This window comes from Lolium rigidum, chromosome 1, assembly GCF_022539505.1.
Source record: "Lolium rigidum isolate FL_2022 chromosome 1, APGP_CSIRO_Lrig_0.1, whole genome shotgun sequence".
Classification (NCBI taxonomy): Eukaryota; Viridiplantae; Streptophyta; class Magnoliopsida; order Poales; family Poaceae; genus Lolium; species Lolium rigidum.
This window is the reverse complement of record NC_061508.1, coordinates 312,667,472-312,683,852: the sequence shown is the minus strand read 5'-3', so window position 1 is coordinate 312,683,852 and position 16,381 is coordinate 312,667,472. Positions and strand designations below refer to the sequence as shown.

The 16,381-nt window shown below is 43.6% G+C and overlaps 1 protein-coding gene across 5 annotated transcripts; it reads left to right on the top strand.

The window, feature by feature from the left end:
- Nucleotides 1-1,896: 1,896 nt before the first annotated feature.
- LOC124697780 lies at nucleotides 1,897-14,175 on the top strand. 5 transcript variants are annotated; one of them, XM_047230331.1, is made up of 8 exons: nucleotides 1,897-2,608; nucleotides 3,964-4,938; nucleotides 5,037-5,585; nucleotides 7,471-7,703; nucleotides 8,509-8,655; nucleotides 8,794-8,961; nucleotides 9,221-9,318; nucleotides 9,398-10,466. In XM_047230331.1, the coding sequence occupies exons 4-8, from the start codon at nucleotides 7,665-7,667 to the stop codon at nucleotides 9,402-9,404; spliced, it is 459 nt and encodes a 152-aa protein (XP_047086287.1). In that variant the 5' UTR covers nucleotides 1,897-2,608; nucleotides 3,964-4,938; nucleotides 5,037-5,585; nucleotides 7,471-7,664; the 3' UTR covers nucleotides 9,405-10,466. The 5 variants fall into 5 exon arrangements, 2 of the variants coding, with proteins under 2 accessions (XP_047086287.1, XP_047086280.1); XM_047230324.1 differs by having other exon boundaries at nucleotides 1,899-2,608; nucleotides 3,964-5,585; XR_007000826.1 differs by lacking the exons at nucleotides 7,471-7,703; nucleotides 8,509-8,655; nucleotides 8,794-8,961; nucleotides 9,221-9,318; nucleotides 9,398-10,466 and adding exons at nucleotides 2,718-2,810; nucleotides 12,806-14,175 and having other exon boundaries at nucleotides 1,915-2,608; nucleotides 3,964-5,585.
- Nucleotides 14,176-16,381: the final 2,206 nt, after the last annotated feature.

Genomic DNA, 16,381 nt, shown 5'->3' with positions numbered 1-16,381 from the left:
CGAGGGGCCCAAACACAAAACTGCGTCGCGGCTTGCTGCGATCGTCGGATCGCGATCCTACGGCGCGGACTGCAACCGATTTTGGGCAAAATATCAGCCCACCGACGGTCAGCGCTTCCCAGGAAATAACCGGGACGAGAGGAACTTGAACATCACAATGGCGGAATATATATCATCATATAGTATATATATTAGACGAGCGGAGTACAAACCATATATTAGTACTCAGTGATTTTGTTAGGGGAATCCACATAGCAGTAGTTCACTAGTTCTAAACAAATCGCTAGCCTAGCAGTCCGGCAGTCCCCAAATTCACACACGAGTAGTATTACTGTAGCTCTAAACAACCAAATCGCTAAGCAGCCAGAGTCAGGCAGCCCCCAAATCCACATACGAGTAGTATTACTGTAGTTCTGTAAACACGACAGGTCCCCATTGTTGAAAGATCGTCGAGCAGCAGCTTCATGTCCAACTTCTGAATCTGACTGAAATGAATCAAGAGAAGAAAAAAGAATCGTACAGATGAAGAAGAAAGCATGGTGAGCGAAACAAAACAAAACAAAAAAGAGAAGAAAAAAGAATCGTACAGATGAAGAAGAAAGCATGGTGAGCGAAACAAAGCAAAACAGAGAAGAGAAGGAAAAAAGAATCGTACATGGCTCACATGATGCTGCAACCGCCGGCGGCATTGGCGACGTTGGCGACGGCGATGGCTTCGGCGGCGTCTCCGGAGTAGCCGCTGCAGGGGGCAGGGGAAGGAGGGAGGCGGGTAAGCAGGGACGAAGACAAGGGGGACGGGGAGGGGGGGGGGGGGGCTGCGCCCCCTCATGCTCATGATTTTCCTTTGAACACAAGCCATGACAGCTCCTTATTTCTGTGATTTTAGCAGGTTCTGCCCCCCTCATACTACCCTTATACTTCATTCATGGCTCCGTCCCTGCGGGTAAGGATGCGGCGGGTAGAAGTAGGTGGCGGGCGGTGGCGCGGCGTGCTCCGCCGGAACGATGTGCGAGGAGGAGGCCGTGGAGGTCGTAGGCAGAACGGGGCGACGGCGGCGGCGCGCGCACATGTAGGAGATGATCCAGGCGACGGCGATGACGACCGCCACCCCTCCCCCTACGGAGCAACCCGCCACGTGCCAGGCGGCGTTGGCGCCACCGCCAGTGGTGCACATCTGCGTGATGTTGACCCCGCCATCGAGCGTACTGTTCGTCGACATCGTGGAGTCGGGAGGGGTTTTAGGTTGGCCGGAGGAGGAAGAAGGGCCTCGGTTTTATAGCGTCCCGAGCAGGAAGAAGGGGACGGCGGGGCTTGCTCCCTCCTAAGGATGGCAATTTTACCCACGGGTACGGCTACCCGCGGGTACCGTACCCGCATGGGCAGGGTATGGGTACACTTTTATGTCCATGGGTAGTACCCATACCCTACACGTTAAGTCATGGGTAGGGCACGGGTATAGCTTTGTACCCGCGGGTATACCCATACCCTGCCCGTTTATTCTCAGTTTCTTATGTACACGCCTACTTTTATTACTTATGAGTAATTGGATTTTTATATTTTTTAATTGTTATGTACTCAACTACATGTTATCGAGTTGAGATAATTCATTTTTTAATCGAATTTATTATCGATAAATGTAAAATTATGATAAATTTGTGTACAATTTAACCTACCCACCGGGTATCCAATGGGTATGTGTACCCGCCGGGTATAGGTATGGATAAAGTTTTATATCCATGGACACAGGTATAGGTAGAAGTTGTACCCATCAACTATACGGGTATGGGTATGGTATTGCTCTATCCTGCCCATACCCTGTCCATTGCCATCCTTACTCCCTCCGTCACGATTTGTTTTGCAAAAACACCCCTGACACTTCTCCGACCAAGCTAGAGGTCCCACGAGACATTATCCTCTTCCCCGCTCACTTCGTCCTAGCTCCGTCGCGACGCTGACTGCCACCGGCCGCCTTCGACCCCCTCCCGATCCACGCCGCCGAGCCATGCCGCATCCCTCTTCCTCTCGCCGCCGGCGTGCCGCGCCGCGTCGCATCCTTCTTCTCCCGCGCCGCACTGCCGCATCCCTCTCGTGCATCCTCGCCTCCTCCTCCTCCTCTTCCTCCCGCGTGTATTCCTCTTCATCCACAAGTTCAAGATGTGATTTTCTCCACCTCCGACAGCCGGATTCGCAGCGCCGCCGCTTGATTTGCAGTGCTTGTGGCTGGGGTTGATCCCCATCGGCGAGTCAGATGCTGTGGCCGGATTCGCAGCGCCGCCGCTAGATTTGCATTGCTTGTGCGCACCGGCGCCGTCGACGACGGGGAGCTGCTGTTGCCGGAGCAAAAATCGCGTCTTCCCCGAGTTGAAGCCGCCAGCCACCGCTCCGGCTTGCTGCTGTTGCTGCCGAGCAAAATCGCAGAGGCTGGACGCGGACAAGAGGGAGGGGATCTACGTGGTGGGCGGGGAAGGCAACCTGGATGGCCTCATCACGCTCGGGCACATCATCGCCAAGCTCGTCTACGAGCCGCCGGAGTACTTCGGGGACTTCTTCAACGGCGTCATCCCCAAGCCGCAGAACAGCAGGTTCTGTAGTCTGACATGCTCCGTAGGTAAGAGACGGATTTCTCTCGCTTTTTTTTTGTCCTTGGAAATTCTCCTTAATTTGAGCACACCAAAGCTTCAATTGAAGTTTGTTTCATTTTGACATAAGAGAAGCAGTGAGGAGTATTTGGTGTTGTTATTCTTCATTCACATAAACATGAGGAGTACTGCATTACAATGAGGAGTAAGAGAAGCAGTGAGGAGTACTTGGTAATGTCATTCTCCATTATGCAGCTAGTTATACTGTACTTGTCCATCAGGCTAGAATAAGCAGCACAAAGATAAGAGAAGCAGTAAAGTAGAACCACCTCTTGTCCACCAGGCTAGAATAAGCAGCACAAAGATAAGAGAAGCAGTGAGGAGTGGAAGTAGAACCGATTCGTTACCATCAGGCTAGAACCAATTCTTGTCCATCAGGCTAGAATAAGCTGTGTTGCTTACAAGCTCTGCCCACAACCCACCAGGAAAAAGAAGTCTGGTCTGAAGAAGATAACAGGCTTCCAGGTACTCCTAGGGTGTGTTCGGTTCTAGAACCAGAGGGGACGGAACGGAATGGTTCCATTCCGAGGTCATGGAATGGTTCCGACCCCGTGTTCGGTTTGCCAAAATATTTCGACAGAATGCTTCTCTGTAGACATTGTCTGAATCTAATCTCTTCAGAAATCATTTCCACTAAAAACTCTCGAATAAATTGGTTCCTTATCTCTTGTTGCCTTGTAGTAGTAGTACTTCTCTTGTTCTCTTGTCAATATCATGCTCTGAACAAATGCAGTACAGTACAGCAAATGGAGTACAAATAAAGAATATACAGTAGTTGTATATTGTTATGCTAAGTTTCAGGAAATTTGTGTATATTGTCATGCTAAGTTTCAGGAAATGCCTGTATATCGTCATGCTAAGTTTCAGGAAATGTGTGTATATTGTCATGCTAAGTTTCAGGAAATGCATGTATATCGTCATGCTAAGTTTCAGGAAATTACTGATGTTGTCAGCTCAGGAGACTTGATTTGCTTGAGACCTTACAGGACAATGCCTAATGTTTGGACACCAACTCAGAAAGTTTTGACATCATGCACTCTTCCTGAATAAATGTCCACTTCTACATTTTGATTACTCCTACTGTAGGCAACATGGCCTTCCTGGTATGTTTGGAGTACAATGGAAATTTAGATACAGTACTGAAAAATGCAATAATCATTACATTTAAATTTCACACAAGGAGTATGAATGAATAAGGAGTACAGTACTCTGCTTCATCAACAAGTTACTGAAAAGTGCAGTAATCTTTACAGTTAAATTTCACACAAGATTGATCCCAACTTGTGATGCAAATATTGATCTCAACTTGTGATGCAAATTGCAGGATACCAGAACAAGACGTTGCAGTATTCCAGGCTGCTCCGGCTGCTCCTCCGCTTTATCAACTTGGGAGGAGAAGCTGGTCCGGCGGCACCGGCCTCCTTGAGGCGGATGCATGGGTGCAGGAAGCGAGCGGAGACCAGCGGCGAGAGGCGAGCTCGAGAGAGTGGCCCGCGGGAGAAGGATCTCATCGCTGGTGTCGCCAGGGCGGGAGGAGATGATGGCGAGCTCCAGCAGCAGCGGCGGCCTCCAACAGCCACGCGGGTTCCAACAACTGTCAGGATCCCGATGGATCTGACCGGAAGAGGATCATGAAGAACGGAAATTTGAGAAGAATTCAAGATAAAAGAGATAAATTGCAGGAATTAAACTAAGATAAATTGCTGGAAATAAAAGATAAATTTAGGGTTCATATTCTTGGTTGATTGCAAAGGGATACAACGGTAGGCTTATATAGACCTAACCAACTACAACATGACAACATAGGTGGAATACCGATACTACCCTTACAACTATTAACCCACTACTCATACCCATATTAGTCCCTGGCATTACTCCCCCCTTTGAAACCATTGCTCAGCAATGGACAAGTTTGTACAGAAACTTTTCATCAATGATCAATAATCCTTCAGAATGCATTCACCATATCAAGATGGGAAGAAAGGTAATGAAAATAATATCTATTTCCCATATCTGAAGATAGTTCTCTGAAGGTAGCATATTCTTTGCATTGCAATTCTTCTGAACACCTTGCTGATAGACAAAAGCAATTCCAGGGTCCCACTGCAGTTTTACGCTGTTTTCCAATGAAGATAACCAGCGAGACAAAATAGTGAACATATGCCTTAGGAAGGGGTTGAACAGGTAGAAGAGGAAGAGGGCTTTGATGATCCTGGTGATGAAACAGTAGATGATGAGACTTTTGATGGCCTGGAAGATGCCAATGAATCTATACACTTGATGGACCCAGTCTTGTCAGGTAGTCAGACCCCCATAATTCCTAATTCCTCAGTGCCTTTCCGGACATGTTCCATGTTCCCTGAAAATTTGGAGGTTGTTGACAACGAGTATATGAAGGTCCCTACTGACCGCAAAAGCTGGACTGGGGGCGATGTGGATAGGCATATTGCTTCTGTTGCCAGTCCTAAATCCCTACCTGGACATTTGGAGTACAACAAGCTGGATTTAGATGTATGGGAGTTTGAACCTCAGTCATATGCTCATGTTGAAGAGGAGGTGTTATCTCTTTATGAAAAATCTGCAAATGCTACATACTGCTCTCAGATTCTGAGCTCTTTCAACCTGGAGGAGACCGATGAGGATCTCTGTGATACTAATGACGAACATTCTGAAGGTCAGTTGGAGGCTCTCCCTCAAGACCTGGTTGATAAATTTGGTTCTGTCAAGCGCAATCTTCTCCCTGTGCTCGAACAACTTTCTATCTCCAACAATGGAAATCAGAAGAAAAAAAACCTATTGTCAATCCAGAGCCTGTGAAGAAAATCTGGGGCCCTACTGTTGCTACCACCAGAATGGCCACCAGAAATCATGGTCACCAAAATATTATTGAAAAAGCTAAGGATTATCAGAAGAGGAAGAACCTTGAGGTTCCACCTTCTTTTCGAGGTAATTCTTTCGCTGTTCTGCATCCTGATTTTTTTATGCACCTTGTCTAAGAATGTTGACATTCTTATTGGACATGATAGCCCTGAGAAGAGAAAAATTGTTCAATCTCTAATTGATAATGAACTTGAAAAGAATTTAGAATTTGCTAGGAATAATCCTATTACAGTGTTACCTGGTAATCTAGATTTGTTTGACAATCATTTACATGATTGTGGTACGGATCCTGCTATTCCTGCCCCTGCTACCTCTGGTTTAGAACATCTGTTGACTGATGTTGATAAACCATCTAGAGGTAGTACGCTAGATAGTAGTTTATATAATTCACATAATGTCCCATGATAGGTGGCTTTTTAAATATTCGAGGCCTGGGTAAACCAGGCCGTAGGCAAGCGTTAACTGATTTTATAGTGGGAAATAAAGTTGACTTTATTGGCATTCAAGAGACAAAAAAGGAGACGATTGATGATGATTTTCTTGTTAATATTTCTGGTTCTGTTGTGTTTACTTGGATTAGTTTACCTGCTAAGAAGACTGCTGGAGGTATCTTAGTGGGTATTAGAGATGATGATTTTGAGGTTATTGCACATTCCTTTGGGAGGTTTCATATCTCCGTTGTTATACGTAACATAAATGATTCCTTTGTTTGGCAGCTGGTTACTATCTATGGTACAGCTTATGCTGATAAAAAACTTGATTTCTTTACTGAATTACATGATATCATGGATAATAACAGCTTGCCTATTCTTTTTGGTGGAGATTTCAATTTGGTTAGGCAAGCTTCGGAGAAAAGTAATGAAAACATAAATGCGCAATGGGTGTTCCTGTTTAATGATTGGATAAATAAATGGAACTTGATTGAATTAAAAACTGCTAATCGTCTATTTACATGGTCTAACAATCAGGATGTGCCTATTTTTGCTACTTTGGATAGGGTTTTGCCTCAATTACTTGGGAGCAAAAATTTCCTCTGTCTTCTGTTCAGGCTCTTCCGAGATTAGTTAGTGACCATACTCCTCTTTTGTTAGATTCTGGGCACAACAAAAAACCTCCCCCCAAAATTTAGCTTTGAAAAATTCTACTTATAAAGGTTGCGAAGCAACCCGGCCAACCAGATGGTCTAAAGGGGCACATCAATCTCGTTCGTCCAATAGCGTGGCTACAGTAATTTCCAAGTCCCACTTTTCACTTCAACCGTTGGATGGGGTAGTTTTATTTTTCACCTGCCGCTTCTCCTTCTGGATGCATGACGATTGGGCCCGAGGGCGTGCGGGGCCGCCTGTGGGAGGCAGCGAGGTCAGCTCGCTCGCGTCGCCCTGCGTTGCAGGAATCGGTGAAAACCCTAGCCCCCGCCTCGTCGGCTCGTCCCTCCCCTCCTCCTCCGTCCCTGGCTCCTCCCCTTCTCTCACATGCTCTCGCTGCGGCGGCAGCGGCTGGACGCACACGCCCTAGATTTCGTCCTTGGCACTCCTGGCCTGGAGTCCTCCTCCCCCTTCTCTCGTATGCTCTGTTGCGGTGGCGGCCGAAGGGAGCAAACGAGCGGCGGCGACTGGCCGCGCGCGCCCTTGATTTCGTCCAGCGGCGGATCCGCAGTTCCTCTCGCTCGATGGGCCGACGTCTCTCCCCTGCGCGCTGCTGACCAGTTGGGGGCTGCAGGACGAGGAGGTGAGGACCACCGCCGCCTCTCCGCGCTGCTCGCCAACTCCTGGCGTCGCCAGCTTGTCCGCCGCCCCCAAGTCAGATGACGACGAGATTGCGAATCAATGGAAGAGGGCATGGAAGAGAGGAAGGATGTGTGGAGATGTGACCACGCATTTGATTTTTTGAGAGTCCAACACTCTGGTTCCTAATTAATAATTGATGTGTTTTCTAAACACGGTGTGTGCAGATTTGAGGAAGAAACGAAAGTAGAATCTGGGAGGAGTTTTTCTCAAGATGACGTCCACTGGGTTGCCCCAAATGTTTGATCTGAAGCATGTCAACAGCCTGCGCATGTCTGCTTCAATTGGAATTTCAGAAGCGCTTGACCCTCGCTGCGTGCGTCTTGCAGCCACCTCGGCGTTGGGGACGGGCCATGCTTGAATGCGGAAGGCGAGTTCAGCCGATGCCAATGACGCCAAGGTGAGCATCTCCCGATCCTTCTCCCCATCTGTTCATGCTCTCGTTTGTACCTTCAGGTCGTGCATGAAAATAATCTGTATATGTGCTTCCAGTGGGTGGGATATCTCTGAACTGTGAATTATTGGTTATCCAAATGCCACATATCTGGATTTTCCAGAACATTGATGTAGTATGCTGGAGTAGCTTGGATTTCTGACATTTAAAAGAGGCCAATGAAAGCTATATAACTGATGAAATGTTCCCGTTCTACAAATAATCAAATCTGCCAGTTTAGGTGCGATTTTCCAAGTTGAATCAAATAATCACAGTGAATGGATATTAGTTGTAGCAATAGTACTATACAAGATTCTCTGCCCTGTTATTGTTGACATAAATAAGAAAAAGTATGAAAAGGGTTTTCCTGATTTTCTACTTTCTATCGTATTTGTGTAAGTTGAATTTGGTTTTACAGATCCAAGCCCATGTTATTTTAGTAAATTTCATTGTTTCAGTTGTGTATCATCTTTTAGTATATTTGGCCTTCTCTTCACAAATATGTACTAGGTTCTGTTTTAATGTTCAGTTTTGGGTTCAGTAACAAGCTCATGGGATATAGGATATGAATGTATTCTAAATATTGGTGGGCTGCAGCCTTGTGAGCTTCTTTCCCTTCCTAGATCGGACATGTGAATATTACCTTGCTGCATGGCCCATTAGATAAAGAAATCAGTGGTCGTTGTTCATAGGTTTGTGACTGCATTATCTATGCATGCACCCTGTTTTTAAACAAGTGGGTTTAATATTTGTTCTTTCCTCTACGCACAAGAACGTCGAGCTCTTCAGGATGCAAGGTGCAAAGGCGGCCGGCATCTACAAGTTGTTGCCGCCGAAACCATACACTTGCCCAGGAGTCAGGACCCTCAGCACGAGGCTTGGGATGCCGAAACATGGACATGAAAGTCTGGATGCATCGGTAAATTTTCTTAGCATGAGAGGCTTCTATATTTTCAGCGCAGCGCTCGCGAATTTTGTTAGCGTGAGAGCCTTCTCTATTTTTTTCCAATCAATTCTGTATGCTGCTTGACTTTTCTCATTCATTTCCCACATGCAGAGGGCTTGCTGCAACACTGCTGGATATCGAGGCAGTCTGGATGAGGCCGTTTCAGCCCTGATCCATGACCTCCTTCATGCTCCAGACCAAGCCCTCCATCAAGGAATGGCACATATATACTATCGAGAAGATTATGGCGATTTTGGGATTGGTATCTCAGTTAGTAATGTATTAAGCTTGCTTGCTTGTGACAGCTTGCTTGTAATTACTCATAAAATGGACATGTACAAATCTGATTGCTTGGTGTCGACTGTATGATTGAAAGAAATATTTATTCGGTTGATATTAGCTATTTTGTTGGTTAGCTTAACTTAATTGAGGGAAGAAGTTATTATGAGAGCTATTATGTTGGTCAGCTAAATGATGTTTGAGGCTACCCATTTAGAAATGCAAGCTTGAGCGATTTTGTATTTTCCATGTTTTTCAGGTTCAACTTGATGTCGCACCAGTCGAGTCCAGGGATAGCACCATACCAGCTTCTGAGACAACACGCAAATGGATACGTTGCAGTTCAGCAGTTTTCAGGTGAATATGCATAGTTAGCCCTGAGAATTCAATCATTTAAAGTTGAATGTATGGTGCCTAATTTTGACCTCATATGCAGTAATTAATGGTTCCGTTCAAATGGTAAGGTTGGTTAGACTAGCAACCTGAAGGTGTGGAGGTACCTCTTCAGTCTTGAAGATGATCGGATCTAAGACAAGATCAAGAGTATGCCAGACGCTAAATTTTGGTGTTCCAGCTGAATATTTTCAAGTTTTCTTTTGGATAACGTCACATGTCTGACTGAAAGCCAGTAGGTCTCAAGGACTATATTTACCTTTCTTAGATGTACACCATAAATCAGATTTACAGCCTAGACTAGATATCGACCTGGTATTTATCTCTATTGGATTTACCTTAAAAAATTCAGTGAATCTTAATCACTTATAGCGACATACATAGACATCAAAACAAGTTAAAACTTATAGTTTGAATAATGTCATGATTAAATGTGATCTACATTGATGAAGTAAACATAGTCTTTTATCCTACCAATGGATAAGCAGGAGGGTATCTTGATTTGGATGATGAGTTTGTAGATAGATACATTATCCTACAAATACATGTTGTGCCTTTGCATTTTTGGACAATAAAAGCTATAGATCGGATCTTGCTGCCATATTGTATTGTTCATTCCATCGATGATACCTCCCTCCCCTCGCGTATACTTAGAGAGAGATTAAATTCCCAAATAAATTATCATCAAAGAGATATCAAATTCTACAGATATATTGTTACAAAGCTTATGTTAAAAATACTTTCTCGCTTTTGCCTTTGCGCCGGGGCGCAACGGGTCATCTAGTGGTGGATAAAACAAGATGGGTTTGCTGATTTAGTTCAGCAGGTGTGGAATACTGAGTGTCCTTGCACTTGCAATTGACATTTGGCAATTCAAACTGCGTTTGTTAAGGAAAAAAACTAAAGGGTGGAGTATTAATATTGAAGCTGCTTTGAAAAAAAGGAAGAAGGCTCTTATGCAAGAGTTTGATATCCTTGATGTTTTCTTGGAGCGAAACCTCCTGAGTGAGGATGAGAAATCTAGAATGAAAGAGATTAAAGTGGAAATTGAAGATATTTGGCTTCAAGAGGAAACCAAAGCGTGGCAGCGTTCTAGAGATCGATTTTTTTTTAGAATGGGACCACAATACTGCATATTTCCATGCCGTTGCTAACCAGCGTCGTAGGAAAAAAAACTTTGGCAGTTTTAGATGGTCCTCTTGGTCCTGTGTATGTATAGTACTGAAGAGATGCTTAAGATTGCTTCTTCTTACTATAAGGATCTCTTTTCGAAAGAATCTAAACCTTCCATTTTTTGGGCGATAATTTCTGGGATGCAAATGACCTTCTCACTGATGAGGAAGTTAGCCTCCTAGATGCCCCGTTCTCTGAGGAGGATATTTTTAATGCTGTTAAATCCTCTTATGCTGACCAGATGGGTTCTCGTTTCTGTTCTATCAAACCTTTTGGTCTCTGATCAAGGTTGACTTTATGGCTTTAGTTAGAGACTTTGAATCTGGTAAGCTTGATGTTGCTAGATTAAACTATACTATTATTACTCTAATTCCTAAAGAGCAAGACGCTAGGGAGATGAGAAAGTTTAGGCCCATCAGTCTTGGTAATTGCAGTTTAAAAAATAATCTCTAAGGCTATGACCAATAGGATTATTCCCATTGGTGATAGGATCATTGCAAAAAACTAGACTGCATTTATCCGAGGGCGCTTTATTTTAGAAAGTGTCGTGGCTGCTCACGAAGTTCTTCATGAAGTTCATTCAAAAAAGCTTCCTGGTCTAGTTTTGAAACTAGACTATGAAAAAGCTTATGATCGAATTGATTAGAATTTCCTTGATTACATGCTTGGACGAAACTTTAGGAGATATGTGAAGGCTATCCTTCATCATGGATCTCTGTGTGTGAGAATTAATGACATTAACAGCAATTATTTTGTGGCTGGAAAAGGTCTGAAACAAGGAGACCCCCTTTCCCCCATACTTTATAATTTGGTTGCTGATGTGTTTTCAAAAATTCTCTTTAAAGCTGCTAGTAGGAATTTTATACAAGGGCTTCTATCTAATGTAATTCCGGGTGGTGTCATCAGTTTGCAATATGCTGATGACACCATTTTGTTCCTTCAAAAAGATTTCGGTATGGCTAGGAACTTGAAATGGCTTCTTACTTGCTTTGAACAAATGTCTGGAATGCGTATTAATTATCATAAGAGTGACTTGCTAACCATTAACGTAGACCCAGATGAGGCCAATTTATTTGCTCAAATCTTTGGTTGCAAGTTAGGTGAATTTCCTTTTATGTATCTTGGTATACCTCTCCATTTTGCTAAATTAAGGAAAGAAGATCTTCAGCATATAATTGATAAAATTATCAAACGCATCTCTGGCTGGAGAGGTAAACTCTTATCTTATAAAGCAAGATTGATCTTGCTGCAAGCTTGTGTGGCGAGTATCCCGATGTATTTACTGTCCTTTCTGAAATTCCCCAAGTGGGCCATTAAGTTGATTAATTCTCAAATGGCCATTTGGCAAGTTGGGACTTTGTCTCTCAAAAGCAAGAGTTTGGGGGCCTCGGCATCCAAAACCTTAGGGATTTCAATCTTTGTCTACTCTCTTCCTGATTAACAGATATCACTTAGATGATAATAAAATTTGGAAGCTGATTGTAGACTACAAGTATGATCTCTCCCCTAATATTTTTAGAGCAAATCCCAAACATTGTTCTCCTTTTTGGAAAGGGGTAATGTGGGCTGCTGCTACGGCAAAAGCTGGTTATAAGTGGCATGTTGGAAATGGTAGAAGAGTTCTTTTTTGGGAGGATATTCGGTTGGGCAATTGTTCTCTCACTGTCCTTTTTTGGGATCTATATGTGATTGTTAATGAACAAAACTGTACTGTTGCCGAGTCTTGGGATGGGACTGACTTGAAGTTTACCTTTCGGAGGTCTGTTAGTCCAGTTTTGTTTGATAGATGGCTTGAACTTGTTGCTCTGATCCAAACTGCCCATCTCTCTGATTCTGAAGATTCCCCCATTTGGCTGTTTCATTCTTCTGGGGTGTACTCTGTTTCTTCCTTCTATGGGATAGTGAATAACGGTGGTGTTGTTCCTGTCCATACCCCTGCTATTTGGAAGTTGCATGTTCCAGAATACAAATCTTTTTGTGGCTTTTATCCAATAACAAGCTCCTAACTAGGGACAATCTGAATAAACGGAGGAAGGTGGATGATTTATCTTGCTTATTTTGCAATGAACAAGAATTGTGTAATCACCCTTTCTTTGGTTGTGTGGTAGCAAAATACCTTTGGGAAATGGTTTCATCTATTTTTGACAAATGCATTGGCACTGACTTTGAATCAGTAGCAAGGTGGTGGATTAGTGAAAATACAAATTCTGTTTTGAATATGTTCTCTACTGCTGTTCTCTGGACAGTTTGGTCAACTCGTAATGAGATGTGTTTTCAGGGGTTAAAATGGCCAGGTGTCAAAGTGATAACAAGCAGATTGCTCTCGACCATTCGGAGCTGGAGGTTGTTGTGCCTGGACAAATTGTCGAGTTTGCTGGACGAAAATCTGATGCTCCTAGATCATCATCGTGGGGAATTGCTTCGGATTGCCTGGATCTGAACATGCTGGTGTTTGGGCTTGCGTCTGACAAAGATCATGCTGGGCCTACAGCACCCTCCCTTGTGAACCGTTGGCATCAGGAAATTGCCTGCGAGAAGCTGCACGAAAGTGTTCGGATGTAATTCTATCTCGTAGTGTCTCTGCCTGAGGATGTCAAACTGTTTGAGCCCTTTTATATTTTCTGCATTCTCGAGCTTTTGCTCCCAGATCTTGTCACTGTGAAACCTTGGTTGCATGTTAATGGAACTAGGGGGCTTTGCCCCTCTTTTATCTAAACAAAAATGCCTTAGGAATTCATTAGAATTGATCGCTGGACTCTGAGGCATGTAAGGTACTTGTCCATCGCTGAAATCACTCATATTCTGCAACACCTTGTGCATTAGAAGAAACTCCAAAGGGTGTATCTGTTGTGTCACTTGCACTGCTTTGGTTGCACATAGTGATTGCGTGAACAGCTTGGGATGCCTTGTCCTGCTACTGTCACCATTTGACAAGAACAGAAAATGCATAGCTACAAACGTGCATGCAGAACATGGAACAACTAGGACAAATAGAGCAGATCCATTCACTTCTGCCCATACTAGGCAAAAGATATAGCAGCACTAGGTAGCAGAAGCAAAAATGCATTGCAGCACATGAGTGAAAGCTCCAGGATGTGTAACAATAGTATGGGTTGCAGTATATGAATGCAGAATTTCAGGAACGGCAGGATCCCATTTTAATCTCGTTGCCAGACTAAGAATTCCCACACATACCTCATTGGACAATATACAGTTTTCGGCACTTTGCAGTAGAAGAAACAGAGGTAATCTTGAGATGAATGTGTGGCTCGTTGCATGATGGAGGTAACATGGAGTACAGAATACAGACCATTGGGAGCAATGTATTCTGTTGTCTGCTGGACTGACCGAACTTGATATGCCACTACATATTTATCTAGCATCATATTGTGTATGATATACAGATCAGCAGGATCCCATGTGTAATTGGTGCTGCATTTTACACTCGGTGACTGAGATAATTCTCTTGAAGTAGAACTAGAAATTTTCAACCATTCAGGATCTCTTGTAGTCCTTGTACTATTGTGAGTAACCCCAGAATGCATGACCAGAACACCTGGATCAGCCATTGACTGTACAACAGTAATCAGCCAACTGTTGCATTTCATATTGCTGTACCTCAAAATGAAAAAATATCTCGTTATACCAGGATCTTTAATCTCTACTGACTGGAACAAGTACTCCATACTATTGCATTCTGTCGGGTGGTTAATGGTTTCTAGTGTCGACAATATCTCGTTTATGTGTTGAACTCCTACATGTATGTTCTCCTGGATCCCATTCTTTTCTTTTCTCAGGAGTTACCAGCACATTCCATTGCGACGCGACGCAGCGAGATCCACCTGGAGGACCGCCGGAGTCCACCGGCAGGAATCTGGGAGCGCCGGCGGGAAGATGCGAGCGAGCGCGGGAATCCGCCCACGCGCCGGCCGGAAGCTGCGAGCGCGATCGATGAATCGATTGGGGATGCGATGGTGCCTTTTTCAAAGTAACAAGGGTCGAAATGAAAAAATTCCATTGAACATCAGTTCCGACACCTAAAACGTCCGAATAGACATGTTTTCTGTTCGGACGTACAGTATATTCATCCTGGAATGTACAGGGCGATAGACGCTGCTGCCCGGGATGCGCAAGGACAGCGTCGTGGGCAACGGGAACGAGGTGCGGGGCCTCGGCTCCTGGAATGCTGCTGGACTACCGAGCACCGAGTGTCTGCGTGCGCTCGAGGCTTTGCAGCTACTACAAGTGTCTGCCAAATAAATTTTGACCAATGATAGCTAGCTGACGGTGTTTGTGTCTTTGTAAAATTTTCTTCTTGAGCAAAGCTAGCTCATGTTTAATTTGCTTTAAAATTTTCAGCTTCTAATTATGTCAATTTGTGATGTGCAAATTTTAGTAAATTAACTTGTCTCGGAACCGGTCGTCCTCCGCATCTTCAACGACACCGAGTAACTCACCCACCTCGACTTTCAGTGCTACCATGATGAGACAAATAGTAAAAAGTAAAAACAATAAAAGCTTCCTTACCAAACCAGTTACCAATAGCGGTATGCTCGCCGGCAATGACGCCAGAAAAGTGTTTTGATGGCTCCAAAGTGTAGGAGATTAATTGTAGTACTTTTCACAAGAAAATTTGTCGAACCCACGAGGAACTGAAGGTATTGGTTAGTAGATTCGACAAGTTAACAATAATAAGAATGCAATAGTTTTGATGTTTTGGGTGTATGGTTTGCAATAAAATAAGTACTGACAATAAATAGCAATATGTAAATGCTCTCAGCGAGAGAAAGCCCAATCCTTTATGCAGCAAGATGACAAGCTTAAGTGTTTGTGTGCTTATATGGGACAAATGTTCCTGAGGGCGGCATAGATTTACTAGCATTTAGAGTTCTACACAACATGGTACATGACTTCAGTCTAAGTTGCATTCGCATGTACCTGATACTAACCAAGTAAATAACCTACAATGTGACACACAAATTCTGCATCACATTCTTTATTGGGTCTAGCAACTGGTAAGCATTTATTTCGAAAAAAAAAACAGAATTCTAATATTGCTGTTGATGATTATACTGGAGATGAGCAAGCAAGGCATCTCTTTTGATATTGGTCTGGAGTACTCGATAATGTTTGCATGACTTCAGTCTCAGTTGAATTCACATGTACTTGATACTATCCCCAGAAAATAACCTACAGTGTAACACAAAAATTCTGCATCACATTATGTATTGGGCCTCGCAACAGGTAAGCATTTATTTCGACCAAATATAATTCTAACATTGGTGTTGAAATGTTGATGGATTGTACTGTTGATGAGCAAGCAAGACATTTCTTTTGATATAGGCCTGCAGTAGTCGGCTGACAGTTGTAGACGATAACTGAACATGCAGAGTGTTGTATATACTATATACCATAGAATACGCCGATGACTTATTAGTTGCTACTGTAGATTAAGAAAAGTTAAGATGTACTTGTAACAAGAATATTTAGAAATAGTTGCAGTGTGTAAAACCGCTCTCCTGTGAGTAATTTCAGCTCAACTATAATATGATGCACTAACACACCAAATCTTTTAAAATATGATCACCAACGTGCCAAATGTTTTAACATAATTGATAAATGCAACAATGGGTCTATTTAGGAAAGTGGACAGTCATCAGAGGAAGAAGCGGTTGCAGTATACAGTGAAGGAATTATTTTCAGTGGTTGATAGTAAACAGTGAAGGAATTCTTTTCATTTGTCTAAACCAGCTAAGATGCAGCATAGGGCATACATTCACGAAAGAATATTACTCACAAAAGGATGGCAACTGTGGAATGTTATTTTCAAGTAATTCGAGCTGATCAGTCTAAA